The 12,247-nt window shown below is 41.4% G+C and overlaps 1 protein-coding gene across 3 annotated transcripts in view; it reads left to right on the top strand.

Annotated features, from left to right (window-relative positions):
* Positions 1-8,277, top strand: part of mov10a (Mov10 RNA helicase a) — a 13,425-nt gene extending 5,148 nt beyond the window's left edge. For all 3 annotated transcript variants that reach the window (XM_084167923.1, XM_084167925.1, XM_084167924.1), the window contains 11 exons: positions 719-880; positions 1,077-1,180; positions 1,359-1,456; positions 1,730-1,828; positions 2,644-2,752; positions 2,856-2,973; positions 3,460-3,651; positions 3,743-3,814; positions 4,256-4,381; positions 5,930-6,018; positions 7,868-8,277. In XM_084167923.1, the coding sequence (XP_084024049.1) occupies positions 719-880; positions 1,077-1,180; positions 1,359-1,456; positions 1,730-1,828; positions 2,644-2,752; positions 2,856-2,973; positions 3,460-3,651; positions 3,743-3,814; positions 4,256-4,381; positions 5,930-6,018; positions 7,868-8,051 (1,353 nt within the window). In that variant the 3' untranslated portion in view covers positions 8,052-8,277. The remainder of the gene's footprint in view (positions 1-718; positions 881-1,076; positions 1,181-1,358; positions 1,457-1,729; positions 1,829-2,643; positions 2,753-2,855; positions 2,974-3,459; positions 3,652-3,742; positions 3,815-4,255; positions 4,382-5,929; positions 6,019-7,867) is intronic.
* The last annotated feature ends 3,970 nt before the right edge of the window (positions 8,278-12,247 follow it).

The raw sequence follows: 12,247 nt of genomic DNA, 5'->3' as shown, positions 1-12,247 counted from the left end.
CACGCTCACCAGTTTCCCGTGTGTATCAAGAATGGTCCACCACCCAAAAGACATCCAGCCAATTTGACACAACATGGGCCAGCATCCCTGTGGAATGCTTTCGACACCTTGGAGAGTTGAGGCTGTACTGAGGGCAAAAGGGGGGAGGGGGGAGTGCAACTCAATATTAGGAAGGTGTTCCTAATGTTTGGTATACTCAGTGTATGTGTTGTCTGTGTGGTAGGGCAGGGGAATATAAGCGTGTGATGTCTGCTACATGTTGATTTCATTGGCATGGCACAGCCTTATAGCCGTGGCTACTAAGCACAGATAAATACTCAAAAACATGCTATTCAGTTCTTTTGAAAAGAAATGTCTTAGTATCATGTTTTTATGACCTTGGAAAATGAAATATTAGTATTTTCTTTGTGATTGTGTATATTTAAATCGATTTATTAGACTGCCTATTGGTACTCATGGAGGCTGGCTATTTTACTGTTAAATATGCATTCGGTCATTTTGACCATCATGGCGGCTTTGAGGTAGAAAGTTTTTGTCTTTTATGGTATTTATTTATCTCAAAATCCAGCTAGAGTATAAAATACACATATTTAGGAAAAGTCAGGGACAGGTGGTTCAAGGTTTTTATTTAATTAAAATTATTGAAATGACAAAATTGAAAACGGTCAGATTGACCGTCTTGGAGGTTCTAGTGTTAAACATTATGTCTGTGTTTTAGCTGAACAGAGTGGATCCTTTGTGCCACATCCTGGCATGTGCCCCATCTAACAGTGCATCAGACCTGTTGTGTCAGAGGCTGCTGGGTCACATGGACCCCTACTGTGTCTACCGTCTCTATGCCAGCAGCAGACCCCTCAGCACGGTGCCCCAAAACCTCCTGGTGAGACTCTGTGTTTTAGGAAAATACAGGTTCACACATATTACATGGCATTGTAGGCCACCTGCATGGTGAAAAAAGGTAAAACAAATAAAATGCATTGAGAATACAAGTCTCAACAGATTTCTATACTCACTGACATTTCACTGTGTGTCCTTTCAAATGCCTCTCCCTCTCTCTGTGTTCTTCGGCGTTCCAGAAACATTGTAACTGGGACGCGAGCCAGGACAGCTTTGTGTTTCCCACAAAGGAGGTTTTGATGGGCTACAAGGTCATCATCACCACACTGGTGACAGCAGGACGGTGCGGCTCATTTTTACAGTAGAAAGGCTGAATGGTTTTATACTGCTGTAAGAACAGATTTGCAGTGTGTAATGACAATAGTTGTTACACTGTACTTGTACAGTGTTACACAAAATATATCCTTATTCCTGAACAAGTCTCTCTGGCTTACCACTGTGTGTTGGTGTTCCTTTCCTAGGCTTGTGTCCGGGGGCATCCCAGTCGGTCACTTCACCCATGTGTTCATAGATGAGTCGGGTCAAGCAGTGGAGCCAGAGAGCATCATTGGGATCGCAGGTGAGAGAGATAATACCAGGGAGGGTACTGCTCAATGTGTGAGCCCTATGTTAGATTGTACACCATAGGCCTGGCTTATGGTCAGTAGGGAACAACTTAGCAAAACGTTCTGTAACAGAGAACGAAAATCTGTCATCTTGTTGGATAAACTCCTGTTGCACCTCCTCCATTTCACTATATTTCAAAAAGCTTCATCCAGTTTTGGCCTTAGTGAACATGACCATGTTGTCTTGCTACAATCCAGTAGCCAATGGCTGTCTCTTTTATCCACAGGGCTGCTCCATCCAGAGGTGGGCCAGCTAGTGTTGGCTGGAGACCCTCAGCAGCTAGGACCCATCTTACGATCCCCCCTGGCCCTGCAGTATGGAATGGGTAGGAACTAATACGCAATCAATTAATCATACTCAATGACTATTGTCAATAAACAATCCCCATTTCCATCATGTCTCATAGCTGGAATATCAGCAAGCTCCATGTACTATAAGCAGGGGTGAAAGTAAGGCGGTACGTTCTGGTATGGCGACCCAGTAAAATAAATAGTGGGGGTACGCTATACCAGTAAAACGTGAGCCTATCACAATAATTAAAATGTCAAGAAAACTGTCGGCTATTACACCACTTTTTATCATTACTGCATGTCAGAGGCATGAAAAATGAACTTGAAAACGGGTGGTATAGCCTACGCTGCAAAATGCAATGTGGTTCGATGAGAACACTGACATTTTTCCAAGGCAGAGATGAGTGGCCGACACCGAGACGCACACGGACAGCAGTGGACGCATAAATTCTGGTCTAATGACAGTCGGCAAATGTCATTACATTTTTGGTGTTTTGTGTAACAGATGTCTCTTTCCATTCACCACTGTTTGGAGGCTGGAAATGTGTTGCAAGTGGATGAACGTGCACGGGTAGCTTAGTAAAGAAGCTCTTTAACAATCAGATGAAAACATGACTGGTTGTGTTTATGCCACAATAAAAGGTAATACATTTTATAAGTTAAATGACAGATCTTTACGACTATGCCCACAGAGATCCTATTGAATTAATAAGGATTCTATATGTAATTCTATGGTTAGGCCCAGAAAAAATGTTGGTACCCACACAAGTGCATTTAGAAGGTCCCGTACTGGGAAGAAATGAATTCTACTTTCACCCCTGACTATAAGATCAACTTTTGTGTATCCCAGGGCTTTCTTTGCTAGAGAGACTGATGAAAGACAACCCACTGTATCAGAAGGATGGAGAATTTGGACACTTTGACAGTCGCTTTGTGACCAAGCTCCTTCGCAACTACAGGTAACTGCTCTCGCATTTCTTCCATCCTGTTCTTTCCAGTGTTGCTCTTTTGTAACATAGTTTGATTAGATAGTTCTGAGCTCGTTCTTCTCTTCCTCCCCAGGTCCCACCCTGCTATTCTGAAGATTCCCAATGAGCTCTTCTATGAGAAGGAGCTGCAGGTGTTTGCAGACCAGTGGGATCGTGAAACCTACTGCAACTGGGAGCATCTGCCCAAGGAGGTGTAACAGTGTTCTTTTTGGCCAGGTTCAGCTAGTACCATCTCTGATTCAAAACGTTTTCTTCCATTTAGTGGCTACTGAACATTATTCTGATTCGAGGTCTGTTAGGTGTGTGAGTTAGTGTTGTCACACCTCTCCAGGGTCTCTTCTCCTCAGGCAGCTCAGTAATTATAATGTCAGTGTGTGTCTGTCTGTCTGAGGCATGGTTGCTCCCTTCTGACCACAGAGCTATTCCTGAATCCCCATTAACATTAGTAGCAGCATATTTAACAAAGCATCTCCCTCTTTCTCAAACATGCAGCAACAGGTATATGTGGACTACTGTTTCTCCTGATTTCTTAATAATATTTAAAAAATAAAACGTTACATCAAATATGAGTGGCCATGTTGCAGAAAGCTGTATCTTAATCATGGGTTAAGTTGTGATTGTGTGGGTGGTGGAAATGTCTCAAGTATTGGTTGCATTCCTGTGGTGCTTCTGTGTAGGGGTTCCCACTGATATTCCATGGAGTGTTGGGGAAGGATGAGAGAGAGGCCAACAGTCCGTCCTTCTTCAACGTGTCAGAGATTGAGGTTCTAGTGGACTACCTCACCAAGTTGATGGAGACCCAGGGCAAGAAGGGCCTGCCCAAACTCTCCCCTAAAGACATTGGCATCATCGCTCCCTATAGGACACAGGTGAGATGTCTTCCATGGAGTTAAAGCACCCATCATTAACTATACCTGATGTGCAGGAGATTTACCTAAATTCATCTGCTGTTTTTAACAGGTTGAGAAAATCCAGAAAGCTCTGAATTTTGTCAAAGAGTTGAGTCAATGGAAGGACATCAAAGAGCTCAAGGTGAATCCTGTGTTATAAATCAGTCTTACAACCTGAGGCCTTTGTTTAGATGAGGTGCAATATGCAGAAATCGCTCCGCCACTTCCTGGTTGCTAAAATTCTAATTTCAGTTTATGTGACAAAATAAGCAATGTATAGTATAGAGAATCATTGTACCATCTAATCCGCTGTGAAATATATTTTCAATAACCAAAGATATTGTATTTTCAGCTGTTTGAAGCTGGTGTACAAAACCAAAAGTAAAAGAGGCAAAAACTAAACTTAAGAACGGGAAGCATAGAAATAGCGCACATAGAACGGAGCTACCGCTTCTTAGACTTGCTTTCAATGCGAATGACAGATCTAAAACTCACATTTCTATGTGAATTTGGTTGGGTCACCCAGAAAGTTACATATTGAAGCTTTAAGTGTTGACGAAGCATGTTGTTGTTGTTGTTTCAGGTGGGTTCAGTGGAGGAGTTCCAGGGACAAGAGAGAAAGATCATCATGGTCTCTACCGTCCGCAGCAGCATCAACTACGTCAAGATGGACCAAGACTTTAACATCGGCTTCCTCACTAATGAGAAGGTCTTTCCCAGCACTTACCTTTTACTCGCTCTTTCCCTATGTGATGTCTGTGTGTGCCTGGTCTGGTGATACATTAATTATGTAAGTGTTAAATTAACACTCCTTGTGTTGGTGTTAATAACAAGTGTTGAACCAAAACCACGCCCATCATTATCATATTTCCCAGCATGCTCTATTGCAGTTAGATTTTTATAAAGTTTGTTTCAATATTTATGTTTTTGCATGTACATTGACTGTTTAATTAATCTTATGCTCCTCAAATATAAATAACATACATTTTTCTCAACTAATCCAATATCTTAGTTGGACTAGTTACACCTGTTACTGAAATGGTCGTTCCAGTTTAGATGCTTTAGGTAGTCTCATTTCTTAGTCTTCCCAACTCTGGCAGTCATTCTGAATTCAGGTTGCGGGTGAATAAAAATTCAAAATGTTGGATATCCCCACTCTAGCTGGATTCCAATAGGAATTACACATCACTTTGCAAGCCAGCATAATGTGACTTGCAGGCCTGATGTGGCCTGTAAACCATGAATTTCAGGCCACTGAATCAGGGTAAAACTAGGCTCTCAACATAAGGCCTTATGAAATACATGTTGTATTGTCTTAAAGAATTACATTTGAATGATAACATATTTACTTAGGATCTTACTTGGTGAAGGCCACAGGAATGAAAAATGGATGAGTGCAACAAATACAGTCATGGGTGGTAACTCTACAATTTACTTGAAAGGCAAGGCACTCTGGGAAATATGCAAATAAGGCTTTACATTAAGCAATATGTTAATTTAACACTGAAAAGTGGGGACCCATATAGACACTGGACCAGTGTTAAATTTAACACTCAGTGTTGATTTAACACTGGAGAATTTGCTGTGTACTAGAGCCAAGAGAAAGGATTAGCTTTTCACCATGTCCTGCAGCTTTAAAGGGGAATGGAAACACTAGGATTTAGAACGCCAGCTAACTGTAACTGTAAATCGCCATATTGGCATTGTTGCATCACTGGCAGGAGAGAACATTTTGGAACTCCCAAAAATGGCTGAATTTACCGAGTAGCTCCAAGACTGAGAATGAGTTTATGGCAGAGGATGAAATAATGTTAGTTAGGGAGCCAATAAACCCACTGAAGCCATCCATGTTTGAGCCGATTGTTGCCCCAGAACAGAGAGTTTGTTCTCGTAGCACTAATAACACAGATATGCCGCCTGAAACACGTCAGCTAGAGGGTCGGTAACCTCACTCATCGATTCACTCTCAGAGTGAAAACTCAATACCACAGACAATTTGCTGATTCCTGCCAGTGACGCACTAGCGTCAGTCGTTACTATGGCAATTTAAAATGGCGCTGTCCATAGCTCAAATAAACCTTGTCAACGATCAAAATACTAAATATAGAGATATTTTTATGTTAAATGCACGTTTAGTATTAGTGGATTGAATCTTTGTTTAGATTTACTTCCTGAAGTGTTTCCATTCCCCTTTAAGTGTGCCCTGTCTGTCTGTTCAGCAGTCAGCTGACCCCACCATGTCTTCTCTTCTCTACAGAGGTTCAATGTGGCCATGACCAGAGCCAAGGCCCTGCTGATAGTGGTGGGAAACCCTGTTATCCTCAACAAGGACCCCACCTGGGAGCGGTAAGACCTTTGTTCTCCCAAGGGGCCAAGAAAAGTTAACATGAGGAGACTAACTATCCTCTGTAGAATGGTATGAATCCACTCCAACTACTTAGGATGACAATTAGTGTAGGAGAAATATGATTGTAATATAATACTTCAATCTGACTCCATAATCATGTGAATAAATGCAATAGGCCTTAAGCATCTCTGGCGGGTCTAGCAAGAGAGCTAGCCTTGCATCACCAGTCCCATTAACTATAATTACACGTGTCTAAGATAACTGTTATGCAATTAACAATGTTCAGATACTATGAGCTAATCCTAGTGATCAAAGTTCCAGCATTGAGTCAAGCTTAGCGCAGAGATGTAAAGTTAGAACCCAAGCATATGCTATGTGTAGTATAAATAAAATGTACCATTAGACCATTACATCCAAGAATAATTAAGGAAATATTACTCTGAAATATGAGGACTACCGTACATATTGTGTGACCAATATAGTCATAAGGATTGGCAGATGTCCGGCCCCCTAGTAACCTCCCTAGAAACCTATCAGGGCACAGGTCACACAGGTCAGGGAGAGTTTAAGAGACAGGTTTATGGTACTCCCTAGACTCTCAGGCTCAGGTTGTGGGGAATGGAGTGTGCAGCTCAGGGTTGTGAGTCACCAGCAAGGAATTCGTAACAATTACAGTTATGCAATTAGAATACAATTATCAAAGAGTACATACCAGAAGTCTTAAATGTAAAAAGATACAAAATGATTAAGCATAAAAAATACACCACTATGGCATACAAAGTATGAGATTGGTTTACAATGACTCCCTGAACGAAGCAACTCTTCACCTTTTGTCCTAACCAAGACAGAACTCCACTTCAATAACCCCCATTGTTTAATTTCCATCACTCTGCTTGGCCAAAACAATTAAACAAAAGCATAACACTTCACACACATTCTCTAGTCACAATAATAGGAGCGCGCAATCTGGGCTGCTCCCACTTTGAAATGACCGGCGCCCGGTGAACAGTTTAACACAGCAACTCCGTTAAAAGAAATCCATAACACAATAAGACATAACAACATTCACAGCTCTTTAGGAACTCTTGAAACAATCGAAACATGACAATTTAATTCACAGTAACATTCATTTTGTCAAGTTTCATCAGTCTTCACACCTCCGTCAGTAATCCCCAGGGTTCCATGGGAAGGTCCCGCCCCGGAAAAGCCATGGCGAAGGTGTGTTTCCCTCCTGTGATATGCAAACATACGGCCATCCAAACCCGGACAATGCCATAAATCGTGATCGAATCATCACGCTGTGCTGGCGTCAGCAAGTCACCAGACACAAGGGCCACTCTCTCTCATTTCTTTCCCCCTACACTCTTAGAAAAAAAGGTTTTTCGGCTGTCCCCATAGGAGAACCCTTTTAAGAACTCCTTTTGGTTCCATGTAGAACCCTTTTGGTTCCAGGCAGAACTCTTTTGGGTTCCATGTAGAACCCTTTCCACAGAGGGTTCAACATGGAACCCAAAAGAGTTCTGCCTGGAACCAAAAAGGGATCTACCTGGCACTAAAAAGGGTTCTCCTATGGGGACAGCTGCAGAACCCTTGTGGAACCCTTTTTTCTAAGAGTGTACACCTCCACATACACCTGTTGGTGCTCTCTTCTTCTCTTTTCTTACATAGCAACAGAGAATAAAGAACCCAGGACTACTCCTAGTTCTAGTAGCTATATATATGGCTCAGTTGGTAGATCATGGTGCTTTCAATGCCAGGATTGTGAGTTCGATTCCTGAGGCCACCCATATGTAAAATTGATGTACGCATGACTGTTTTTAGCTCACTCAACACTGTCTGTGTGTTCAGGTTTATCAGCTATTGTGTGGAGGAGGAGGGGTACACTGGCTTCGACTTCTCTGACGCTGAAGGAGAAGAAGATGTAGTAACACGACTGGCTTCCCTTAAAATCACGGTGGAGTCTTCCCCAGGTCTGGCAGAGGAGAGTGACCTCCAGCAGTATGTCCATCCAGAGTGGAGGACTGAGCAGTAGCCCACTGGACACCAGCAAAGCTGGGCAGGAGATAGGGTTGTGGCGGTCATTACATTTTTTTCAGATGTTATTATCATGTAAAAGACTGCCGGTCTCACGTTAATTGACCGTTAATTAACATAAACACATTTAGCATCGCCAGGCCTTCATGCATACAAGCCGCTGATGCACGCCTTTGGAACATCTACATTTAAGAAAGTCAAATAAATCAATTTACTATAAACCATCACAATAAATCCATTATTTATTTTAGGCAGGTCTAAAGAAACATCATGATATGAAGAAAATGTATTTTCAGAAGAACAGAATATGAGCTGAGAAATTAGTATGTTATCTGGCTATAGGCTTGTTAATTTAGTAGACAAGATATGCTTATAAGTCCCATGCCATTATTTTATATTATATGATTTTATAGGAAGAAGAATATGATTGAACTTAGCTGAATAAAATAGAACAGATATTTTTCCCATTCTGGAGCGAGTGCGCATATGAAGTAGCGATGTTGAGCGTTAAAGTGATAATTTGAAACAGGTTCTATACAGTGCATTCGGAAAGAATTCAGACCCCTTGACTTTTTCCACATTTTGTTACGTTACAGCCTTATTCTAAAATTGATTAAATTGTTCCCTCGATCCTGACTACATTTACATTTACATTTTAGTCATTTAGCAGACGCTCTTATCCAGAGCGACTTACAGTTAGCGCATACATTATTTTATCAAACCCACAACCCTGGCGTTAAAAACGCCATGCTCTACCAACTGAGCTACATCCCCTGCCGGCCATTCCCTCCCCTACCCTGGACGACGCTGGGCCAATTGTGCGCCGCCCCATGGGTCTCCCGGTCGCGGCCGGCTACGACAGCCTGGATTCGAACCAGGATCTCTAGTGGCACAGCTAGCACTGCGATGCAGTGCCTTAGACCACTGCGCCACTCGGGACCTACTAGTCTCCCAGTCCCTGCCGCTGAAAAACATCATGATGCTGCCACCACCATGCTTCACCGTAGGGACGGTGCTAGGTTTCCTCCAGACGTGACGCTTGGTATTCAAGCCAAAGAGTTCAATCTTGGTTTCATCAGACCAGAGAATCTTGTTTCTCATGGTCTGAGAGTCCTTTAGGTGCCTTTTGGCAAACTCCATGCAGGCTGTCATGTGCCTTTTACTGAGGAGTGGCTTCCGTCTGGCCACTCTACCATAAAGGCCTGATTGGTGTAGTGCTGCAGAGATGGTTGTCCTTCTGGAAGGTTCTTCCATCTCCATAGAGGAACTCTGGAGCTTATATAGACAGGTGTGTGCCTTTCCAAATCATGTCCAATCAATTGAATTTACCACAGGTGGACTCCAATGAAGTTGTAGAAACATCTCAAGGATGATCAATGGAAACAGGATGCACCTGAGCTCAATTTCGAGTCTCATAGCAAAGGTTCATAGCAAAGGTTCTTAAAATAAGGTATTTTTGCTTTTTATGTGTAATACACAAAATTTCTAAACCTGTTTTCACTTTGTCATTATGGGGTTTTGTGTGTAGATTGATGAGGACCAATATTAATTTAATCCATTTTAGAATAACAAAATGTGGAAAAGGTCAAGAGGTCTGAATACTTTCCGAATGCACTGTATGCTAGATTTAGAGTTATTTGGGAACTTTAGTTGTGAATGATACAAACCATAGAATGTCTTAGAAATCAAAACATATACAGTATGGGCTGCATGATGCGACTATACTGTAGGCTATTGATGATTTGAGAAAGTCGCTAAAAAAGCTTGCGCTCTGTTCCTTCCCTCAGGCTGCACACGCTGTTCTCTCATCAAGTGATCATATTTTCACTATTCACAATTTAATCTTGTCTTTACTAATATGTAAAATTTGTTTCGATTTAGAATGGCCATTTATCAAATGGGCAGGAACCGGGGCAGGGGAAAAAATACATGTCATCCGTATGCACTCGAATAGCGAATGGACGCCGCTTTCCCACTGGTTCGTTTTTCAATCATGCCAGTAGGCTACTCCAGATCAACCACTGTTTGAGGAGTATGTAGCCTCTCGCTGCGCGATAGGTGAGTATTTCACCCAAACTCTGTATGCCATGGGCTCTCCAACCCTGTTCCTGCAGCTAACCAGTGCTTAATTTGGGAAACCAAGTGAAATCTGTTCGGGAACATCGATAGTAACATGTTTTCACAACAAAACATATTTCATGAAACTGTTGACAGCCCCTCTCTCTGTGCGCTGGTGAAAGGAATGGAGGAGATGGAAATGCACGGTGGTGAGATATTCTGTAGCTAAAGGTAATGTGTCAGCCTATTAATAATGAAATAAAAAATGCCCTTATTACTAAGCTCTTCAAAATCAAATACAAATGTACTATAATTGTAGGCTTAGCCGCCCTGTACAATGAACCAAAGGCATCGCCTAGGCCTATACGTTTTCTCCCAGACTCATGAATAGCAATTTAGCATAAGGTAACCAGTCCATCCAGTATGCATAATAATAGTCCACACCCAAAGACAATTACTAGAATTTGTTACATTTTTGAGTATAGACTAGACCAATTATGTACCAAAGACATCTTAAATCATTTTTTAAAAATGTTTTTCTGCCGTGCATAATATGCAGTAGGCTATGTATTGTATAAAGGCACAATCGTTATTTTAATTCAGTTTTTTTTTTTTTCGGGCTTGGGCTCATAGGCCTATGTGTATGCATAAGATCTAATATGCGTATGGGTCTTTTGATTTAATCATCACCTTAGAAAGCGCTGTCCATTTTGTTGTTAGGCTTTGAAACAACATCCTGAACGACCATGTTTTCCACTCAGTTTCAACCTGCTGATTAACTTCTTTCTTCGAATTGATCAATCACAGTGTGGTGAGTTTTAAAAGCATGATACTGTTTTGATTATAGTCGTTTGATGTGATTTTTGAATACATTTGCATTGATGTCAGAGTGGTTAGAGGGACAATAGAGCCCTGAGTACCAGGCCATTAGCGACCTGATGGTTGTGAGCGAGTTGGGTACTACCAATGCATGTCCAGAGTGCATAAATGGAGATTACTGTGACTCAACGGTCACATGAAATATTACTGCGGTCATGACTCATGACTGCCGGTGTGGCGGTAATATGGTCACCGCAACAGCCCTAGGGAGCTACCGAATCATAGTGGAGGTACTGTACCTCTCAAACTGACATTCCACAGACAGATTTTTGCTGCCTTTTGTGAACTTGACATCAAAATGAAGTAGAGCGTTTCAATCAATTGGCAAGAACTGCACTTAAGAATATTTTGGAAAGGTTTGGAAAGTTATGCCTCGATGGATGACTGAAATCCTTGCCCAGCAGAAACTGGATGAAATCTTCAGCCTGACTAGTTCACTGTTTTGTACCAATGGAAACAAACACAAACCTACTGTACTTTAAAGGCAGTATCTCCTCAGAGCATGAGTGTTTTTTATCATGTATTTAATATTCAAAATACATTTTGATATTTTCTGGTTTTGGCGATGTATTTTTAAACCTCTTCTGTATTTTAACTATGCCGACAATTGAACCACTATATTTTAGATACAGTAGGATGATGACTATTGGATCAGTGTCACCTGGTCTAACATCATTACATCATTCATGTTTCAGTCGCTCAGGAATCTATAACCTGTACTGTATGTTCCTGTCTCACTACTACGTCCCTAACTGAAGCAGTGGCTGTTCAACTGGAACACAAGCAATACATTATTTTGGATTCACACATACCTTTCATCGTCTTTGTGTAAAATGGAACAACTGAAATAGGGAGGCAGTGTATAATCTTGTCTCAAAAATAGTTTATTAACATTGTTCATGTTCACTTTAAATCAAACATTCACTACATCACTTTCCGTTTAAGCATTATTACAATGAGCTTTCTTACACAAATCTGGATTGTTATTTTAAATACTTCCAGAAAGAGGAGAGTTAGACACTGAGCAGATATAAGCTGTTCCCATAGTAGAGTAACAGTGTGCTGTGGAGACCTTGGTTTCACTCATGCAGACATAATAAAGACAAGATTAGGTTTAGTTATAGTGTTAGGTTTAGTAGCAGCGTACACAAAACAGCAGTATACTGTACATGCTTATCTTGGTGATATGTAGGTTGCCTTCTGCTTTGGGGTGGGGGTTGGTTTTAACATTATGCTATGCTATGGTATTATGCTGGA

The sequence above is a fragment of the Coregonus lavaretus genome (assembly GCF_964263955.1).
Source record: "Coregonus lavaretus genome assembly, chromosome: 8".
Taxonomy (NCBI): domain Eukaryota; kingdom Metazoa; phylum Chordata; class Actinopteri; order Salmoniformes; family Salmonidae; genus Coregonus; species Coregonus lavaretus.
This window is presented reverse-complemented; position numbering and strand designations above follow the sequence as displayed.